This window comes from Hydra vulgaris, chromosome 03, assembly GCF_038396675.1.
Source record: "Hydra vulgaris chromosome 03, alternate assembly HydraT2T_AEP".
NCBI classification, from domain to species: Eukaryota; Metazoa; Cnidaria; class Hydrozoa; order Anthoathecata; family Hydridae; genus Hydra; species Hydra vulgaris.
The window spans coordinates 18,618,335-18,642,500 of NC_088922.1; the positions used below are offsets into that span (position 1 = coordinate 18,618,335).

Below are 24,166 nucleotides of genomic sequence, written 5' to 3' on the forward strand. Positions count from 1 at the left end.
CATGTTACTTGTGTAATTATGTTACACGTGTATTAAATCATTGTTACTTTTTTTTGCAATAATTGTTTTAGTTACATGGTAGGTTGTTACGTTTTGTCAGTACATAACTGTTCGTAACTTTCCTGTCTGTGCATTATATTCAATTGTTGTTTTAAAATTGATATTGGTTTATTATCATATAGTTTTCTTATTATTCTTATAATTTATTGTTATTATTATTATCATTATTGTTTGCGTTATTAATGCTATTTCATGGTATTTACATAACATTAGTTTTTAACTATTTGTAAATGACCTCGATTGTAAGATTTTTTATCGAAAAAAAAAAAAAAATATATATATATATATATATATATATATATATATATATATATATATATATATATATATATATATATATATATATATATTTGGGTGGTGCTAAAAAAAAGTTATTTTAAATATGTCTGCTGACAACACGTAAATGTTTTTTATATAATAAAATAATACTGGATTTAAAAAATTTTTGAGTAAAAAATATTTTTACGGGTGCCACAAGGCCCTTATACATCAAACAGGTTTCTAATATTATAAAAAAAAAAGTTTTTCAAAAGTATGTCATGTTGGGTCTCAAAAGAAGCAAAATTTTATAAAAATTTTAAAAATAACAATTATTTTTAAAAAAAAATTGTTATTTTATAGTTTATTGCAAAATAAATGACCTTTTAAACTAAAAATGAAAAAAGTTTATTTTTTTTTAATTATAATTTCAAAAAAATTTAAATAATAGTTTTTTTTCTAAAATAATTGTTATTTTTAGAATTTTTTTAAAATTTTGCTTCTTTTGAGACCCAACATAATATACTTATGAAAAAAATTTTTTTTAATAATATTAGAAACCTGTTTGATGTATAAGGGCCTTGTGGCACCCGTAAAAATATATTTTATTCAAAAATTTTTTAAATCCAGTATTATTTTATTATATAAAACACATTTAGGGGTTGTCAGCTGACATTTTTAAAATAAGTTGTTTTTACCACCACCCTAATATATATATATATATATATATATATATATATATATATATATATATATATATATATATATATATATATATATATATATATATATATATATATATAATTAATGAATTTTTAAAATGAGTGTTGGTGTAAAACATTTTCCAGCGTATTTTTTTGTATAATGAAACATAAAATTAGATGAACTTAAGTAAATAAAAAACTAAAAAAAAACATGGTTGAAACTTACTTATAAATAGATACGTATATATACTTTTTTTAACTATTAGGGTGCTTAATAACTAACTTAAATATTATTAGGTTCAAGAAAATCAAACAGTCTTATCATAGAGCACAGTATATGAGCATGTAAGTAGAAAGTTCTTGCCTCATCCTTACTAATGTCACTTATCTTGCCTGAGCTGACATTGAATCTTAGATCTCTTGGTTCTAAGGCAGAAGGCTCTAACAGCTCTTACAACTGCGCCATGGCAACATATATTAGTATTAGTAAATTTAGTTACACACAAAATATTTTTATTATCATCTTTGCATAAAACATCTCATTTAATGCTAGCAACAATATTAAACACCGAAAAAATGAGATAACTATAATAACTTTAAGACTGCATTTTCATTTTACAGTTTCACTTGACTTTTGAAAATAAGAGTTTGTGCTTTGTTGCATAACAACATAATCTGGTAGTGAATTCTATGTAGAAGCAACTCTTTTGTTAAAGAAATGATATTATTGAGCACAGTTCTTAGTAACTTCTTTGTGGAATTGAAAATGTTGGTCAGCTTAAGAAACCTTTATAGGATCTTTGTACCAGACTACTTTATCATAAAAATTCTCTAGTTTATATCTTTGAATTTGATCTCCCTGTTTGCATCAAATCAAAATTCCTAAGAATAAATAAGAATACTTTACACTCACTTTCTATGAGTTGCATTTGCCATAATTTTGTTCATTCTGAAATCCAATTGATACCACTCTAGAGTCATTCACTTTCTTTTTTGTTTTCAATTATGGCAAATCTTGCATAAGTATATTTGTCAAGTAAGTATATTTTGTCTTTTCAACAGCATTGAATATATTTGGGGCAGATTTGGGTGCTGCCCAAATTCCACTATAAACTACTTGACATAATTTATATTATATTTTTGGAATATATATATATATATATACATATATATATATATATATATATATATATATATATATATATATATATATATATATATATATATATATATATATATATATATATAATAAATTAATTAAGACATGTACCAGAAAAAATCTGCGCGGACATTTTAAAGGATATTTATTTAACTATTGTATTTCGATATTGAATGTTATATATATTTTAAAAGTACATATATTAATATTCTTAAATTTCACTTTAGAAAGTTTGTGAAGTTTTGTACATGAGAATGCACGCACTTTACGTTTTACACTCGACATCTGCTTTTGCACAGTCTTTGGCTGGACTTTCTTGGTAGTTCTAATCCATTTAGTTTTGAAATCTTTAATGTTTTCGGCTTCCTTTACATTGAACCTTATTTTTCTTTTGACAAGAGCCCAATATCTTTCAATAGAATGTATTTGGGACAATTTGGTGGGTTGCAGTGTTTTTCAACTAAATCTACTTTATGTTCTCTAAGCCAGTTCAAAGTTGTCCCAGAGTAGTACACGATGCTAAATTGGGCCGAAATAACAGGTTACCCATGTGTGTTCCTAAAAACGACAAAAGACATTTCTTGAGGCATTCTTTTATGTATATTTTGGTGTTAATTGTTCCTGTAGTCACAAAACAAGAGCTTCTTTCACCACATTCACAAATTGCTTGCCAAACTAAGAATTTTTTAGCAAATTCTTGCATTCCAATACATTTATAATTGGAATTCAGTTTCTTGCGATTAATTGTGAATAACATTCGTGTTCTGGAAAAGATCTGAAATATGTAGCACAATAAGTTTCATCGCCAATAATCAAACAAGATTTTTTGGCACATAATTTTTTATAGAGCAGCTTTGAACTACGAATTGCAACATCTTGCTTTTCTTCACGACGAGGAACTTTTTTCTTTTTATAAGATTTATAGCCACAATTGCTCTTTACTCTTTGTATAGTGGTAGCACTTGTTCTAAATTTATTTGCTAAAGTTCGAACAGAAATCTCCTATTTTCTGTCTAAGGCATCTTTCACTTTTTTACCAAGATCTTGTCTAACAAAACATTTTTTTCTTCCACTTCCTGATTTCCTTTTGATTGCACCAGTGTCCTTAAATCATTTCACAATGCATTGCACTGTTCTCAAAGCAATCTGCAACTCTTTAGAAATTATTTTGGTTGATACACCAGGATTTTCAATGAGAAAATGCAAAAATTTTTCTCGCTTATTTTGATTTGATGACATTTCAATTAAAACTAATTGTTTTGATAACAGAGTTGTATAAATTTTGAATAACACTAATACAATGACATTTTAAAACAGTTAGCTATTTAAAATGATGCACGGTTTCCGTAAACACCACATCAGAACAGGAACAGATTTTTTCTGGTACATGTCTTATTGTATTGTAAAAATGTATAAATCCGTTGTACAGTCTTATTGAAATCAAGGATTTATTTTTTTTGTTGGGAGTAAAAATAATTATTCAAACAATTTGAGGCACAAAAATAATAGGTTGATGTTTTAAAGTAAAGCAAATAGTAAGTATTGTAAATATGTTAGGACAAATTCAGAGCTTTCCATTTAAGCATGGTGTCCATATTACACAAAGATATTGTTGAACTAGAAAAGAGCAACCTAAATGATACCGGAAATAAGACATCTTGAGTACAAAAAAAAATTATAAATTTTGGATTTGACCACTTTGGAAACTAGACAGCTAAAAGGTGGCCTGATTCAGCAATTCGGGATATTTAAAAAAATTATTTAGATGTGTTATTAACTTTTTATTATTTAGAAACTGAAATAACTTAATAATTAATTAATATTTACCACCTGTCATAGATATTTTCTGGTGTTCTCAACAGCATTATTTATTAAATATTATATAAAAGTTGTTTTTATTTTTTAAATAGTACTAGAATTTCAATTTAAAACAAAGATAATGTCAACGACTGGTTACTGAAAGTTTTTTTTATCTTTTATATTAAATCATGTGTTTTGACTTTTTTCATTAGTTTAAACATGTGAACAAAACAAAGATAAGATATTAAAAAGGTTTTATGTGTAAATCTAGTTTTTATTACACTTTATATATACTATTTTATTTATTTATACTTCCCATACTGATTTCTATTTTTTTTTTCTTCATTCATTTGTTCTCTAAATAAATCATCTAAATTAATTTGTTTTTTAGATAAATTTTTCTCTTAATAAATATGTTTATCTCTATATTTTAAATATGTTTATTTCTAAATTTTAAACATGTTTATCTCTATATTTGTTTAAATATAAATTTGTTCTATAAATAAATCATCTAAATAAATTTAAATAAATTTTTTCTCTTAATAAATATGTTTATACAAACAATTTTTCTTTTAATTATAGAAAAGCACACAAAATACTCATAAAAGTACTCATAGTGTCAATCTAACAAAGTGTATAGAATATATAGATAATACATATAACTTTATGACATACTCAATGCAATACATCACACATAGCACATTAATATAATGTATCACTACATGTACTACATCACTACATCAAAACAACACACCTAAAAAAAATGTGTAAAACATGTCACACTCATATATAACAACAGTCCAAACCACTGATTCAAAGCTGATTCTGACCATATGCTAATTCAAAGCTTACCTGTCAGTTTTGGAATTATACTTTTTTCAATAATATTCGGAACTAATTTTATATCATCATCATCAATATCTATATCATCAGGTACATGCCCATATAGAATAAGAGTTTTAAACCAGTTCATTGATTCCAAGTCAATATTGGTTTGTACCTAGAAAAATATTACTGCATTATCAAGAAAGAAAAATTGATTTACAATTTTAAAAGAACATTACTAAAGATAGGTTATACAAAGATTTCAACTAAGTATTTATTGAAAAAATCATGCAAATGTTAATATTATTTAATATTTAGCTGTAACTCAACGCGGTATCACATATTTACCTTTACTTACTATTAATAATATATTTAAAATATTCTAAACTTTTTGAAAAGAAAAACCATTTACAAAAGTATTGAGTTTAAGCCATTCACAACAAAAAAAGTATTGATTTTAGGCCATTCACAACAACAAAAAGTATTGTTTTTAAGCCATTCACAACATAAAAGTATTGTTTTAAGGCATTCACAACATAAAAGTATTGATATTAAGGTTTAAAATAGCTATTTTAAGCTATATTCTGCTAAAAAAGCTTTGAAACTAGAACTATTAACCACCTTAAACTTGCCGTCAGAGCGTGAAGAGCCACGGTCGTAGCTTTGAAAAGAAGTCATTGAAACTATGACTTTACATACAAATGTACAAACAGTAGCTAAATGCAGCTGGTTTGTACATTTTTTTTTTTTAATTGTCATACAACTTAAATATATTAAATATCTTATAATCTTAAAAATTACAAAAAGTACAATTAAAAAAAAGATTTCATTGTTTCATTTTTTATTTTTTTTATTCTATAACCTTTTTAAATTACTTTCAAGAATTTTATGTTTTATTACAAAATCTCAAAAATATATATATAAATATATATATATATTATATATATAGGCTTCGGCAGGAATGGCAAGCTATAGCCCGTGCCCGCCTCCACACCAGTGCAAATCAGTTTACACGGGTGTAATAATGAAATAATGCCCGTGCAAAATATAAATTTTTGGTAAAAATAAAGTTAAACATTTTTATCTTTTTATTAAGTTATTCTTTTAAAAACTTCTCAAATGATATAATTTTGTAAAACTGTTTGTTTTACTTGTTAAGAAACAAAACTATTTCATTCAGGATATGCTAAAAAATTTGTGAAAAAAATAATTTTTGAATATTCTGATGTAAAAATAAAAAATAAAAATTGAACAAGTTATTTCAAACAGCTATAACAGTTCCGTATTATTTTGTGTTATGTTAAAAGATAAATAACTAGTATGTTAAAAAACAGGCTAAATATGCATGTTGCAAAAGAATTTAACATAATAGTCCAGGTTTTGATTATTCTTTGGAAATTTGGAAATTTATACAATAAGAACTGTTAGATAATAAAGACAATTTCCTTTTTTTATAATCACAGATTTTGCTTAATTGATTGATAAATTAGTTTGCCATACTTTAAAGCTGTTGTTTAAAGTAGAGCATATTTCCCTTTATACTTCCGCAATAACTTCTAGGTTTTTTTTTAAAAAGGCGGCAGTTTATTTAATATGCTAATATATAACTCGTTATTAAAAATCGAATATCTTATTTATAATTAAGTAATAATTAAATTATCTTATTTATAATCTGCTAATTGATTTTTATAGTACAAATTGAGTGTCTGATATAAAGTTATCGAGTTATTCAGGATATCAAGTTATTCAAGTTATTCAAATTTTCAAGTTAAAAAGTAAAGTTTCAGTAAAGAAAGTTGTACTAATAACATATGAGTTGGGGTAAAGATGAAGTTTGTGGAAAGGATACAATCACGGAAAATGGGCCATGGCGCAGTGGTTAAAGCGCTTGCTTTATAAGCAGGATATTCAGGCTCGAAACAAGCTCTGGACATATTTTCGCGTCACGGTAAGGAAGGAGGCGTGAACTTCCTGGTTAAATGCACTGTGACAAGACCATTAGGACTTCTCGGGGCACCTAAAAAAAAAAAAAGGAACAATATTTGTTGTAAAGCTATGGTGTAAGGTCAGCATTCAGTATAAAAAAGAATTAATTCACTAGCTAACTTTATGCCCATTTTAAGGACATTTTGGATAAAGCAGGATTTTTAATTACAAATTGTTTAAAAGAATTCAAAAATTAAGGTAAATTACCTTGGTAAACCAGCCTGCAATATATGAAGCCATACTTTAAAAAGTAGACGGACCGAATACCTAAATTTATGCAAAATAGCAAGTTTAATCATATGCTTATCTGGGTCAAACTCATCAGTGGAACGAGCCTTTAGTCTTTGACAATGCTTATGTCAGAGCAAAGACTTAGAATCAACCACAAAACACTTAACGCTCTTGGCCATTAAAATCAATGATCCAAATTTTAGTGATAATGATAGGAGAAACTTAATTGAATGGGTTACTGATATATTTTTATAAAAACGATAAACAGCTATTTTCGATCCAATAATTCAACTTGCTACAATAGTAAATGACAAAAAAGACGACATTGATTAGGATAGTTTAAGCAGTAAAAGTTAATGGGAAACACCTGAATCGAGTGAAAGTGAAGAAACTGTGTTCGATTTTGAAATTGAAGATATTTTGGGCTAATTTATTTAAAATGAACATTTATAAATAATTTATAACTACAGTAGAATTCTGTTAGCTCGGACTCTGAATGGGTATATATATTTTGTCCGATATAGCAAATGTCAGAGTTAAGCAAAGCTTTTGGTATGTATAGAGAATTCAAGGGGAATCGAAAATTTGTCCGAGTAAAAGTCCAACTTATCCAGGGTCCGAGTTAACGGGATTTTACTGTATATATTTCTTTTGTAAGACAACAATAATACTATATCACTTCTTCATATTTTATTTTCATTTTTATACTTGCGCTATATTTAATACATTTAAATATATTTTACAGCAATAGACCTAATATATAAAATAATACTGCATTTAATACCCTTCTATTGGCTCTATTCATAAAAAAATGTAAAAAAGACTTGTTTTGTTTCTTAATTTATAATACACTTTTTTTTTTATACACGCCTATATTATATAAGAAGAATATATTCAAGAAGTATATATGCCAGAACCTTAAAAAATCTATTTGTGCTAAGTCTCTTAGAAATTAAAAATTAGATTACCTCAAATTTTAACTTACATATCACATCAACATAACATATATTTTCTTCTAATTTCCGAAAAGAATATAAAATCAATTACATGTTCATAAAAGAGTATGATAATAAATTGAACAGAAACGACAGTAATAATTAAAATTTTAGTCTAAACAGTTGAAAAACAATTGTAAAAGAATAGAACTCTTTGGTTCAAGGTTTATTTAAAAAAAGATTTCAATATAATTGTCACTCTATCATTATAGGTTAGAGATATCAGTGTTAAATTTTTAAAATTTAACTTATTCTACAAAGCACAAGAAAAATGAATCAACTAAAGAAGCACAATAAAAAATATTATATTCCATTTTTTTAACAAGACAATATATAATTATTCAAACAGATTTTAAAAAATTGCTATGATCATTGCAAGATTTTTTAAGCAAACATCAAGATGCTTGAATAAAGAAACGTGATGGTTGTGAAGATTGTTTTTCTGTCATTTTTTGCGTTGCTTGCAAATTATTAGTTTGACTATATCTGGAATAAATTCAACAAAAATCTGATTATACAACTGATAAAACTGGAGAATAAAAGAATAAAGTCTGAATAAAAATTGAGAAACAAAACCAAAACAAAAACATAATAAAAAAAACTCATTAAGTAGAGCGCACACTAATAACTCTGAGCGAAAGGTAAAAACTGCAGTGTAGCTACGAAAAACTATTTTCTAAACTTTACAAGTATCCCACTATTTGAAGTTTAATTACCAAAGTCTTTTTAAATAATTTGTCACTCTCCTACTTGTTAATAGAGTGATTTTAGAAATTTTTATACATGATGACATTTTCAATCACAAAGAAGTGACCCGCATAGTCCACGAAAACGGGCTATTTATAGCTCACGCACTCATTTACTCCCGCCAAAGACTGTATATATGTGTGTATATATATATATATATATATATATATATATATATATATATATATATATATATATATATATATATATATATATATATATATATATATATATATATATACATATATATATATATATATATATATATATACATATATCAGTGTTCTTCATATAAAATTTAATGCCAGCGCACAAAAAAGTTCTGGCCAGATGGTCATTTTTAAGTTGGTGTGCTTGATTTTAAAAAATTCATCTTTATTTTTTAAAATAAACACAGCAAAATAAAATCAACGCAACAAACTAAAATAAACAGGAATGCTTTGCATAATTGCTAAATAAAATTAAGAAAAGAATGGCAAAAGTTTTATTTAAATTTTAGATAAAACAATTTATTCAAATTCTAAATAAAATAATTACATTGAAAAAGGACAAAACAAACGTTAATTTCTAAACAAGATAATTAAAATAAAAACTGTAAAACAAAAGTTTCATTTAAATTCTAAATAAAACAATTTATACATAAAAGTATTCCACGATTTTTTCATAAAAGTATTTGATGAGCAAAACAGATTTGTTACAATTTAAAAAAAAAGCATTTAACTTTTTTGGCAAGCACTTTTCATGCACTCACCAAAGTTTTTGCAGGCATGTGGGGAGTGCAGAAAGGCTTGAACGCAAAAGCGCTGGTCAGATAAAGAAAACTTGTATATATATATATATATATATATATATATATATATATATATATATATATATATATATATATATATATATATATATATATATATATATATATATATATGTATATATATATATATATATATATATATATATATATATATATATATATATATATATATATATGTATATATATATATATATATATATATATATATATATATATATATATATATATATATATATATATATATCTTTGAATACTTAGCCTCAAGTTGCATTTCCATAGTTACTTTTTTTTTTAGTAATAATAACTTAGCTTAATAATTTATTATTCTTTACATTCCTTCATATTTTCCTCTTCTGTCTTGTCAGAATATAAATGCCATTTCTTAAACAAATCGATCTTTTAGTCATTAGAGTTATGCCCAAAAAAGCAAAAAAATTTTATGAAATTCCTCATGGACCGTATCAGAATTTGAAAACAATTTTTAATTATGTACATATATGTGAGAAAAGCAAGTCCTGAAAATTTAAGATAACCTAATGTGGTTCTTGGTAACAACAACAACAACAACAACAACAACAACAACAACAACAACAACAACAACAACAACAACAAAGATATTTATTTTCCTCAAAATTTACAATCATATACTTACAATAATATAATAATAATAATAATAAAAATAATAATAACAAGAATATCTATAATATTATAAATAATAAAATAATAATATCATTATTAAGAATAAATATAAACAATTGATTGACAAGGAAGGAGTCAATCATGTAGAAATGTGATCAAAGGAGTGAAACCAAATAATTATATTAATAATATTATTTTTAAAAATAATAACAATAAAAATTTTATTCATTAATAGAGCAAAAGTAACAGCAAAAATAACAGTATTTATGATAATTATAACAATAATAGTAATAATAAAAATAGCATTATAAAAATAATAATGGCAAAAACAATGAAATTGCTATAAAAATAGTAAGAATATATAAGAAAACTAAAAGAAGTTAATAGTGATAAAAAATTAAAATTAAAAAAAATACATTTAAAAATTTTTAAAAATGGTGTTTCAGGGTGGGTGTTTCAAGTTTGGATGAAAATGGTTGTTTCAAGTTTCAAGTCAAAAAATGAGTGTTTCAAGTTAGCTTGTGTCAGTACCAACTGACAAAAGTTAACTTGAAACACCACCCACCATTATCATTTAAAAGTTATAAAATATAAAATTTTTTATAATTTTTTAATGATAAAACACTATTTAGGTACTGTATAACTTCACATAAAATTTTAATATTCAAGCATAATAGTTTTTTTCAGATTCTTAACAGATAATATCTTTTCTTAATACCTGATTATGTTGATTTTATATCTTAATAATTTAAAAATAGTATACAATTGATTGTTTAAAAAAATTAAAATCTAATTTTGTTATTCTTTTCCATAAAGGCAAAGTAAACAGTATATTTTTGTTATTAATTGCAACGTTTTGTGATTTTAAAAAACTTGTTTTTAAATCTAGGTAAAAACGTTAAAACTCAAGCAAGCCAGACCAAGATCTTTAATGCTCTGTCTCTGTTATCTAAGATCAATCAAAAAGTATTTATTAATAAACGCCAAAAAATTTAATGGGCACTTATTTATAATCTCAAAATAAAATCTTAAAAAGTCAGGATAAATTATCCAGGATGAAAACAAATTTAAAGCTAACTGTTCATCTTTTTTAAACCTAAAAATTATACGTAAATGTTTGTTAAAATTATTAATTTGTTAAAATGATAAAAATATACTTAAACAATTTTATTTCCATCAAACAAATTGCCAATATAATCAGTTCAAACCTCTATTCCTGTACAGTTATCAAACTATGCAAGCCTATAATCTCCATAATGCTACAAATAATAAATGTCAATAAGTTTTTGTAATTTGATACCCCTGGAATTTTATGTAAAAAATTTTATATTTTGTTGGTACTGGAACAAGCTGACTAGAAACACCACCCACCCTGAAACACTGCCCACCCTGAAACACCACCCAAAGGAATGCACAACTTTCCTCTTGACTCGCAAAATTTTAGACATCTGACAGCAATACTCTTGATATTGATTTTAAAAAGTCATTTCTGGATATTTTGATTTATACGATCAAATCCTAGCCTGATGAGATAATCTGATAAGTATTCCTTCTCAAGCAGAACATGATTGATAAGTTGCTTCCTAAGCAAAACATTATTTCATCTGATTTCTTGCAATAAGCAATGTCTGCATTTTCAAGTGCTGTACCATATTATTAGGAAACACTCTAAACTTTAACAAAACATAGAACTCACAGTTTCTGTAGGGAATTTTTGTACAAATGATCTTTTTAGCAGTTTGGTTCTTGTTGATTTGTTCTAATTAATCCCAATTGTTTTAAAGTTATTTTTGTTTTTAAAGAATATTTAGTAATAAGTTAAACATTGATCCTATACTTTTTTTTATTTTATGAATTTATGAATAAAGATCAAAGACATAGTGTCTTAGGTCTTTATTCATAAAAACTAAGATAGGGTCAATGTTTAATGTATCTTTGACAGAAACTACCAAATCAAAAATAATTATATTTATAAACTGATTTATTTTGAAATTGCTCTTTCGGATAACTTATTAATAAAATATAACTATAAAAATTCGGGTTTCATATTTTTTTTATGAAAAAGAGACATCTGTTACTTGAAGTTAGTGGAAGTTATCTAAATTACTCCATGGAAGTTGCTAATGAAGTTATCTAAGATACTTTATAGTAAAATATGTTGAACAAATAGAATACTTTTTTGAAATACTCTTGAATCATTAATCATTATTCCAGTTGTTGACAATTCTGTTGTCAATGATTGTATTAAAACAATCGTGATGAAAAAAATTTATGTGATTCAAACAATATTCAAACTTCCTTAATGTAATTGCTCATAAACTAAAATATTAAAACCTTTGAAAAAAATTGAAAATCTTAAACCTAAAAAACTCAAGTTGAGCCTAACTAACAAGTGGATAAGCATTGACAATGAAGTCTGACAACCTGGTGCACATTCCAATATTATGTCTATCTTAAACTCTATATAAACTCTTAAATGTAAAGCTTTTAGACTTCAATAGCTTGGATCAAGGAAAAACTAAAAATGGAGGTCTAAATAAAAATACTCACTTTGGGTATATTGTAAACTTTAGCTTATAAAAACCCTCTTTAGAAAATATCTTAAATAAAAACTAGATATACTTCTCATCTAGTAGGCCAACACTGCTGCTATCACCAGTAATATGCTACCAACACTGCTGCTATCACCAGTGATAGTAAAAGTAAGTAATAGTGTAACTTAAATTAATAAAAATATACATCAAATAAATGAACACACCTCTAATGGCTTCCAGTTTAACAGCTCAAGAGTAACAAATGGTGCAAATAATTTTGGTAAACAAATTCCTAAAAATGCTTCTTTATATGTGTCACTAAATGCAAACTTCCACTGTTCAAAACGAGACATTATTTCACGAATTGATTTAAAATCAGAAACAACATCGTCAAATACAGTTTCTGCATCTTTTAAAATCTTAGCTAAAAGTAAATAATTTTTTATAACAAAAAATTTAAAGGTTAGAAAAGTTATAATAAAAAATAATAAATCTCTATAAACTAAAATCAGTTATTGTCTTTTAATTATATTTAAACTGAAACTTTTAGTTTTTACTTTATATAATTTCAATATATAAAGTTATCTCGAACATTGTATTTTACTTTATATAATTTCAATACATAAAGTTATATCAAACATTGCATTTTACTTTATATATTTTTTAATATATAAAGTTATATCAAATATTACAATTTACTTTATATATTTTCAATATATAAAGTTATATCGCACATGGCATTTTAAACAATATATTTTCATTAACGCAGCTGTTATTGAATAAGAAATTGAATAAGCTCCTCATTAAACTAGAAAATTTAATGCACCTGTGGCACAGTGGTTAAAGTTTTGACTCAGAACCCAGAGGTTCATGGTTCAACACCAGCTCTAGCCCAATAAGCGACATTAATAAAGATGGAGGCATGAACTTCCTTGTTAAATGGTCTTCTGCAGTGCTCGGTGATAAAGCCGTAAGGACTTCTAGGAGCACCTTAATAACTACCCATATTTATAAATATAAAGTTAAATTAACTACTGCATTTTACTTTCAATATATAAAGTAATATCAAACATTGCATTTTATATTTTTTTAATATATAAATTTATATTAAACATTACATTTTCGATAAGTATTGGCTAAAAAAAAATTGTAAAGATGTAATTATTAAATTCATATTTGCAACAAATTAACTACGAAATAGTTTTTGCATAAAAGTTTAAAATCTTAAATCTTATGTTGTTTACAAACTTTATTGCACTGGCAGAATTTTGAATAACATTAAAATCTGCCTTAACAAGAATCATATCACAAAGTTCTTTGTGATATGATTCTTGTTAAGGCAGATCTTTAGGCGTACTTAAATGTGTGACTTGTGAACCAGCTTTAATATTGTGAATTGTATTTATCATATAGCATCATGTAACTCGAGTTTCATTTGGTAAAAACAAGCTGAATGACTTTGTCACTAGTACCTACATGGTTGTACATTCTGCCTTGATTTTCTCATAATTAAGTGAACTTTGATGTATTCTTTAACCTCATCTTTTGCATTTAATGAGGACATTAAACTTTTTTGACTTTATTTTTCAAACAGTTGTTCAAGATATGATCAGCACAAATCATGTGATTAGAACTTTTGATTAAGGTACTTCGTCCAAAAGAACTTTTTGCATTTCAACCCCCATCTAACAAACAAACTCATTTTAGACTTGGTTCTGCTATGATTGGGAATTTGAAAATCATGCTGTCAATTCGTTTAGCAAGCATAAAGCCAGTCTTCATTCCAATAAAGTTTTGGCAATCCAAAGATAGCTTCTTTAATTCTAATAAACTTGTTGACATAGTGAACAATCAGGGATTCACAATGGTCATTTTTTCTTGAAGTTCAACTATCAGGTTGAAAAAGTTACCACACTGGATTGAATATTGTCTTTTTTATATTGCTCTTTCACTAATTCTTTCTATTCTTGTATAACCTTGGTAGTTTGGCATTGGAAAGTGTAGTGAGAGCTTTCAGATTGGCTTTAGGACATAGATAATTCAGCAGCACCCTAATACCAGGACTTTCAATCATGCTTAGTGACAAAACTAAAGGGACAAAAGCAAGTGAAATCAAAATCTAGCTCACTTTGTAATGGCCAATACTAAACTTCAATGAAATCATCTAAAATAGTTTGGCTGGATTATTTCTTAAAATGTGACTCAACCTACTGTGCTTAACAAAGAAGCAAAGAATCCTCTCATTAAGCTAGATTTATCAGATTTCTTTTTTACTGTTGTTTTATTAGCCAATTCTTCGGCAACTGCTTCATTTTCTTTCTTCATCATTTTAGTATAAAGTAATGGAGTTTTGGCTCTAAAAGAAAGAAAAAAACGCTATTGCAATTAATCTCATTAATTGTAGATAGTCACATTTATGCAATTCTAAAGGTATTATGATTTATTGGTAAAAATTGTTATATAGGCTTAAGTGAAGTTCTGAATTATTATAACTATAAAGACCTACCAATATCATTAAACATAGGTTGCAAGTATTTTATCATGGTTTTGAAGACAAAAAAAACTAGTGCTTTAGAGGATTTGAAATGTTGTTAATTGTTAACAACTGATTTACAATTAAAACAAAAAATCAAATTTCTATTTAAAAGTTTTCTAAAACTTTGAAATAAATTGTAAATTTTTATCATAAACTGCATTTTTAGGAAAAATATCATGATTATAGCTATATATCTAAAAATACAAAATACTTAAATGATTACTTACTTTAAATGATTCCTGATGCTAAAGTTACTGCTATGGAACATTTTTAGCTTACTGGAGCACTGTATACAAGTTGCAAAGAAATTTTTTCCATGTTTTCAGGCCTTGTTAAGAAGCGTTACGCAGCTTGCATTTTGCCTGCAAAAAGGTGATTTGCCTACGCATTCAGCAGTTCTGCGTTACGCAAAAACTTTTATCTTTTAGAATACTTAAATTATATTTTGATACTGTTTATGTGACGTTTATTCAGAAGAAATAAAGTCGTAAGTAAAAGCATTTAACCGCAATTGTAAACTAATAGATTTATTGTTAAAGAAACAGTTTGTTTAATAATTTTTTTGTTGTTGTTGAAAATTAGTTAAAGAAAATAAAGTGTTATAAGTTTTATCTTTAAGGAATTAAATATATAAATTCCTTTTGCATATATAAATTATTTTTTGTCATAATAGTTTAAAATATGCACAATTTATTTTGATGTAAATACTTTATTAATAAGATATTTTGTTTATTGTTAATTCAATAACGTAAAGTTTTAATGACATTCGTTTAATTTATGAAAATAAATTATGATCACAAATATGTTATTAGTAACTGATAAATAATAAAAAAAAAAAACTCTTTATTGTTTAAAAACATTATTAAAAAGAGTTCACAAATAAAAAAAGAAAAAAAATTATTAACAGTTAATAAAATAACCAAAAACCAACTGTAAAGTTATAAGAAAATAAACAAATATTATGTTAAGTTTTATGAAAAAAAATATTTTTTTCAAAATAAAATTTAGTTCATATTTGAAAAAAACGATAAAAATGATTTTTCAAATAGGAACTTAGATTTTATTTGTAACTTTTGCTTAGTGAGAAAAAAAAAACTGTATGATTTTTAACGCGTTAATAAAATAACTTTAATTACAATGCGGTACTTGAAAAGACTCTAGTGACGCAATATAACTTCTAACAATACAAAATATATTTGCTGAGTTGAGTAACTTTGAAATGCATTACGCGTTTTCGTTACGCAGCAAAATCTTGTAACAAGGCCTGATGTTTTTCTTCATTGGTACCTTTTTTTCATTTGAACCTTCTTTTCTCCATTGTTACCTTTATTGATACCTATCTTTCTTTATTGGTACTTTTAACTGACTGAAGGTCTTTGGTGAAGCATTCAAAAATTAGGTTCACCATTTTGAATTTTGATTTTTTATAATTTATTAGAGATAAATCATATGTTAAACAAAAAAATTTTAACAAACTGAATTTTTCCTTTAATATACTCTAAAACTAATAAAAATTTAGGCAAATTATCATTTAATTAAACAATGGCAGGTTAATCTCAGAAATTATGATTTAATTTTTAAAAACATTTAAAATTTAATTGCATGAGTTGCTTTGAAAGTTTTTCAATAAAGTTTATCCAAAAAAGATGTACGGTAGCAAATATAGTATTTTCTTTTTTATAATATAAATATAACTAATTCATTTATATTTTAAATTTTAAAAAGACATTTCATATTTAAAATACAAAAAAGGAAATAAGACATTTCATATTTAAAATATAAAAAAGGAAATAAAAGACAACATATTAAAAATAAATAGAAATAATATTTTTAAACTTAATAACAATATAACAAATGCTCTAAAAAATCTAGTCAACTGATAACAATTAGAAAATTTTGAATGAATGACCTTGTTAATTACTAAATTTTTTTCACTTCAAGAAAACTCCTAAAACTTAAAATTCTCAACCAACTTTTTTTTTACAACATCTTCACTTCCAACAAAGCTGCAAGCAACCACTATTAGAATTGGAAGTTACTGGAAGAGAAAAGGTGAAGTTTTATAGAGCAAGATAATGATTGACAGACAACTTAAAAGATTAGAAAATATATGAATCAGGAAAGCAAGATGAAGGAAGCGAATTCCAAAGAACTGATGTTCAAGGAAAAAAACTAGACAAATAAGAGATTTTAGAGCACTTAGGAACAGTCACACAAAAAAGGATGAGACTTAAATGACAAGTAACACAAGAATGAACTTTAGTAGATGGCACAAGAGACACTAACTCTTTAGAGCAGTCCCCATTAAAGTATTTGTAGAAAAAAGAAAGAGAAGCAGCATTATGACGATGTGATAATGGTTGGAGGTTGGCTGCAAGAGCAGGTCCAACTATGTTTACAATGCATTTTCTAAATGAGCAAGGTGCATCAGTAAGTGACCGAGACCCCAGATCTAGCCCCAGCTAAAAAAGAGACTTTTTGCTAACCCAGCCCTGGTCCCGGAAAAATTATAAGATTTAACAGGGATTGATGGGTAAGAGTTATAAGGCTTTTTTGATGCTCAATTAATAAAAGTTTTTATAGCATGAAGGGATAGATACAGTAAAAGAATGCAACTTGTTGAATAAATAGCCATACAAGAATGAATTTTGGTTTATTGTTATAGAGATAATAGCTCGCTTGTATTTGTAGAAAAAAGAAAGAAATACAATCTTAGAATAATGGGATATTGCCTCAAGCTTGGCAGATAGACCAGGTCTAATTACATTTACAATGTGTTTTTAGACTTTTTCTGAGAGTAAGAGAGTTGTTATTCGTCAATATAGGAATGCCAACAATATTGTAATATTTTTTTGCAGTAAATAAATGAGTTTTGTTGTCTAACAAAAATTGTGGATTTCAAGTCCAGAATTTAAATTCATAAGCTATTGCAAGCTTTAGGTTGTTACAGAATAGAAATCAGATTTAAAATCGGCTGCTTGTTTTAAGCAAATAAAAGGTGAAGATGTTTTGTCAAGACAAGAGTATAAAATTGAGTCGTTAGCAAATCCAGCCACTTTAGATTTCATGAAGATCGTTATTGTAGATAAGAAACAATACAGAAGTAAAGATAGAACCTTGTGGTTACTTAAGAAAATTAGGAAGAGGGTGCGCCTTCAAGAAAAACTTTACTACTGCAGTTAAAAAGAAATTGATATATCCTCAAAACCTTTATATAAAGAAACTAATAACAGAGTAAAGACTAATCATAGGATAGTTGGAGAGGTCAAAGTGTTTTCTAGAAATTTAAAAAATTGGAACCACTTATTTAGCACTTTTTTAAAATTTTGGCAAAAATTAAAGAGAGTTCTGGAGAACACTTTTTTAAGACTATGATTGAAATCTTGTCTGGAGCACTGTAGAAGTAGTTAATTGAGAATAAACTTTAGAATTGAAAGCCAGAGTGATTTTGATGTTTAAAATGGGTTAATCTGTTTAAGTGTCAAGAAGAGTATGGCCATTATATTAATGAGTCAAATTAGAATAAGATTTCTTTGCAAATAATTCTGCTTTATTCTGGGGAGAAGGAAAAAAGATCAGACCCATGAATTAGAGATTAAATGTTAGTCTAAACTTTAGTTAATAACACTGTTGTAGACTAACCAAGAGTCTCTAGAACCTAACATCTGAGATAAGATACAAGATTTAGTAAACTGAGAATAATAGAGCTTAACATCAGACAAGACTTTTTTATATTGGCTTCTTGCAATAACAAAAGGACATTTGTTCCTAAGAGAGATGTTCTTGTAAAAAATGATCAATGTTTAATAAAGCTCAAGATGGTGAAAAATGTGGGGTAGAATGACACTTGAATTAAAATTGAAGAGAAGTAATAAAAGCTTTTATTCCAGAAGGAATAAAAGCTTCCAAGATGCACATTATGCATACATATTATAAATATAAACATACATGAATGCTATTTATTTAGATGCTGGCATACAATATCCTTTCATTGTTATATAAACTTTAGTATTTATATGATGTAGCATTTGCTAAAAGAGAAGGTGATCAGATGGATGTGTGGTGTGACAAGAAAAAGAGGTATAATCTTAGACAGATTAGAAAAAACATTGTATCAAACAACGCTTGTTAGAAAAAATTAAAACAATTTAGGTATCAGCATGAAGAGAGGTAGCAGCTTCAGTAGAAAATAGTAGTGGTAGAAGTAAGAAAACTTAAAGAGAGTGCCTTACATATTATATGAATGAGCTTTAGTAAAGAAAAAAAAATCGTTTGTTAATATTAGAGAAGCAACATAAAAGAGGAAGGCTAAAGCCTGATGATGATGATGATGATGATGATGATGATGATGATGATGATGATGATGATGATGGTGATGATGATGATGATGATAATGACAATAATGATCATAATCATAATCATCATGATGATGATGGTCATCATCATCAGGCTTTAGCCTTCCTCTTTTGATGATGATGATGATGATGATGATGATAATGATGACAATTATCATCATCATCATCATCATCATCATCATCATCATCATCATCATCATCATATCATCATCATCATCATCATCATCATCATCATCATCATCATCATCATCATCATCATCATCATCATCATCATCATCATCATCATCATCATCATCATCATCATGATAATAATAATGATTATGATGATCATGTTGATTATAATGATGTTTATATATGCATACACATACAAAATATAACATGAATTTTGAATAAAATAAATATACTTTAGGATTTAAATGTTTATGTAGCCCTGGTCAAAAACCTGGCCCCAGCCTTGGCTATACTTTATCAAATCCAGCCCTGGTCTCGGTCAAATATCAAACCTTGTCTAAAAGAGAAAGGGCATCATTGGAAGATTCGCCCCAGATATGGCAAAAGTATTAAAGAGATGCAACCTTAGCAGATGCTAATTTTGCTATGGATTTGATATATGGTTTCCAAGAAAGATTGAAAGTTAATCGAGAACTTAATTCATTTCTTGTTTGCTTATATTTACAATCCAATCATAACAAATCCAATAAATCTTTTTTTTGTTTTTTTTATTAAAAGGAAGTAAAATTGTAATTTTAAAAGTTTAATTTTAAATAAACAAATTTAAATCCTTTTTTTTTTAATTAAACTTAATAACACTTGTGTCACTGAAACAACTTTAAATACACTTAGTACATATTTTTAATGTTTACAAAGAATTTCTGGTAAAATAAATTAAAAAGGTTGGATAAAAGCTTTTTGGTTTAAATGATAGATAATTTCGGCAAATGAATAATTCTGTCTATTGAAAAATACTTTTATATCGCGAGAGCCAACACTATGAAAGAAACTTTATACAACATGTCAGACCACATTTGGAATATGGAGTATGCACTTAGCACCATCAACAAAAAAGGACCAAAAAACACTTGAAAAAGTTCAGTGACAAGCCACCAAGATTGAACACACAATGAGACAACATAGTTATTAAGAAAGGCTAATCAAACTCAACCTAACTAGTCTAACTGTGCACCGACAAAGAGGTGGCCTTATTTAAGAACTCAAAATCGTAAAAAAAATGACAGTGAAACGGTGTGTACCAATAATCACAAGAGAGCTAAGAGCTAGTCATAGAGGAAGAAACTTAGCAAAGAATTAGTCAGCAACAGCACACTGCGAGACAATTTTTTCACTAACAGAATCATGAATTGTTGGAACTCGCTATCAAATGATACTGTGAACACGAAAACAGTCAATGCATTCAAGAATAGGCTAGACAACCTTCCGCATAGTTGCTACAGAGGATTATCCACAGATAGGCTACTTCCTGCGAGCTGATGATTGATATTATTTTTATTTAAAAAAAAATGAAAAAAACTCCAGTCTATAAAATTGCATTTTTGTGATTTTTTAAAGAACAAAAACTATTTAGATTCCTTAATTAAATTAAATTTTATACAAAGTGTACTTAATTTTGTGGCTTTTTTTTTACATTAGGTGTACTTAATTTTGTCACAGTAATAAAATAATTTTTTAGAAAAATTATTTTATTTTTATTTATTTAGCCCGAATCAGTTTACTATTTTATTTATTTTACAAACTCCTTGGCAATAATTATAAAACAACTAAATAGTTGCAAATTGATTAAACTGAAGCAGCCATTGATTTGTTAATTAATCTGTGTAGCATACTTAGAAATAGAAACTTAAAGAGAAGAGAATTTTAATTTTGTTTCTCTGTAGTCAGTCCTCCTAGTCCAAAATTATTATACTTACAGATTAATTATGACCAAAACTAAAAATAAAGAAAATTGACTTCTTTAATTTTTGCAATTTTAATTTATTCAGTATTTATTCTACATAATTTATAATGTCTTTAGCTTTATAGTCTTTATTTTTTTATTAAATTGAACTTTTGAAAAACAACCTTGAAATATCATTTATTTTTGTTTAATGCCATTTTATGTTTATAATTACCTTGTTCAGCTTCATATCTTAGTCTTTCACTGGGTATGACTTCGTCATCACTAGACATTCCATCATAATGTGGAGCTCCTTTACGACTTTCACGCCGTCTAGCACGCCTTCCCTCGCGTTCTGCTATTCTTCGATTTCGAATGTTATTGATGCGATCATTGTCTATTAAAAAAATGTTTTTTAATATATTGTTTTCTAGTAATTAAAGCCTTATCTTTAATAAGATAAATCACCTGTATTTGGTTTGCCAGATATTTCTTCTACTTCGTCTTTGACATCATTTTGTCTTCGTGTTACAAGTTTCTCTGCATAACTTGATAGAACTGAATGCATGCCACTTTCAAGCTCATTTATCTGCTTAACCTTTACAGATACAACAAAATGTATATTCTATACTTATAAGCCTAATAGAGCAATTTTTTTTAGTTTTAACCAATAGTTTGATATACCTTCCAGTGATGAAGTTTTCTGTAATATAAAGATATTTTTAAACACCTGATATATTTATATGTATGTAATCACTGCACTGATACACAAACTGTTCTTACCTCTTTATTAATGTATCGTTGTATCATTAAGCCATTATTATTCATTATTATGCATAATAATGTCCTAATGATATAATTATATAATTTATTTAAAACTTTTATATAATAATAATAATAATAATATAAATACCTTTTCATTTAAGCATTCTATTAAATCTCGTGCAAATCCTCTGATGTCTTGATAAAAGGTAAACCTTTCAGAGATATCAATTGTCTTATTTTCTAGGTTTTTAAGATTATCTAAAGAGAAATGTAAATCGGAATCTGTTTTTTCGAGCTGTTGTTTATGCAAATGATGAAGTTGTTTTTTGGCATCAACTTGTTGCCTTAGCTGTTCTCCAATAATATCTATTGAATAAACATATGTATCTTGAGATGGGATTTGATAAACTTGTGAATATTGTGGCGCACTATATGTCAAGTTATTTATTTGATTGCAATAACCTTGCAATGTTGTCATTGCATAGTGAGGAGCATAAGTTGTTGGGTCCATTAACATTCCTACATTAAAATTTAAAGGAAGCTTTGGACCATAAGTCTCTGGTATATTTGTTGGCATGTGACTTCCTTTTTTTATTTGTTCCTCTTCCCATCTTTGAATTTCATCATCATGTTCTTCTCTTTTTTCATTTCCACTGTCTTCATCTTGAAATTCCTCTAGAGCCTTAGCAACTTGTTTCCGTCGTTCTAATTGCGGGTGTGATGTTGCAGTTGTTCCTTTCATTTCAATCCTTTCATCTTCACTGCTATCATCTTCTCGTATAAGCCTTGAGTTTCCTTCTGGGAATCGACCTTCATATTTATTTGTATTCAAAGGTATATAAGCAACTTGGTCACCAAACTGTCTAGCTTGTTCTCGCTTTTTTTTCATTGCATAAATCATGGCAGCATCAGGTATGTTACCATTAGTACCTAGAGCTTGTTTAATATTAAATTTATGGGAAACACCAAAATCATCTTGTTTAAAATTATAATCTTCATCATCAGAAAATGTTTTTACATGTAACATATTGCTTTTAAGAATCTGGTCCTGATTTTTTTCTTCAACAAAAAGTTCTTGAGATTGATTTTTTTCTCGTCTCTTTTTAAGTTTTTTTTCTTTTTTTACTTGGTTTTCTAAAGTTGAACTTGCTTTTGTCCGTTTTATTACAAATTCCTCATCATTTTCTAATTCATCTCCAAAGCTAAGCATAGTATTTGGTTTTGTTTTAATAGTCTTGGGAGCATTTGCAGGCATTTGATTAGATGGCAACTCTGTTTTATCTTTTTTTCCATCATCATCATCACTATCAGCTGTATCAATTTTTTTCCTAAGGTTATTACGGTTGGATTTTTTACGAAACCCTCCACCAAGCATTTTAAAGATGACCTGAATTTTATAAATATTATAAGATGATGGAAAATAATACAGCTAATTAAATTCATATATATATATATATATATATATATATATATATATATATATATATATATATGTATATATATATATATATATATAATATATATATATATATACAATATATATATATATATATATATAATATATATACATACAATATATATATATATATATATATATATATATATATATATATATATATATATATATATATATATATATATATATATATATATACACACAAAGGAAAAACTTTATTTGATTAAAGACCATTCAACAAAATAACATAAAAAAACACTATTCTAATGTAATTTTACATGGGATATACAAATATCATATCAAAACAACAATATTAAATGTTCACTTGATAATTGCAATTTTGTAAAAGTTAAGGTTCAAAAAGTATCCAACACATCGTAAAAAAAGAATTTGATTTGCCAATAATTTGTCATCCAT

At 26.3% G+C, this 24,166-nt stretch overlaps 1 protein-coding gene across 1 annotated transcript in view; it reads right to left on the minus strand.

Moving 5' to 3' along the window:
• LOC100202870 (PAX3- and PAX7-binding protein 1) overlaps positions 1-23,710 on the minus strand; it is a 59,902-nt gene extending 36,192 nt beyond the window's left edge. Inside the window, exons 1-5 of the mRNA XM_065792553.1 lie at positions 22,442-23,710; positions 21,997-22,126; positions 21,764-21,925; positions 12,971-13,170; positions 4,834-4,981 (exon numbers count right to left, since the gene is read on the minus strand). Of these exons, the coding sequence (XP_065648625.1) occupies positions 4,834-4,981; positions 12,971-13,170; positions 21,764-21,925; positions 21,997-22,126; positions 22,442-23,668 (1,867 nt within the window). The 5' untranslated portion in view covers positions 23,669-23,710. The remainder of the gene's footprint in view (positions 1-4,833; positions 4,982-12,970; positions 13,171-21,763; positions 21,926-21,996; positions 22,127-22,441) is intronic.
• Positions 23,711-24,166: the final 456 nt, after the last annotated feature.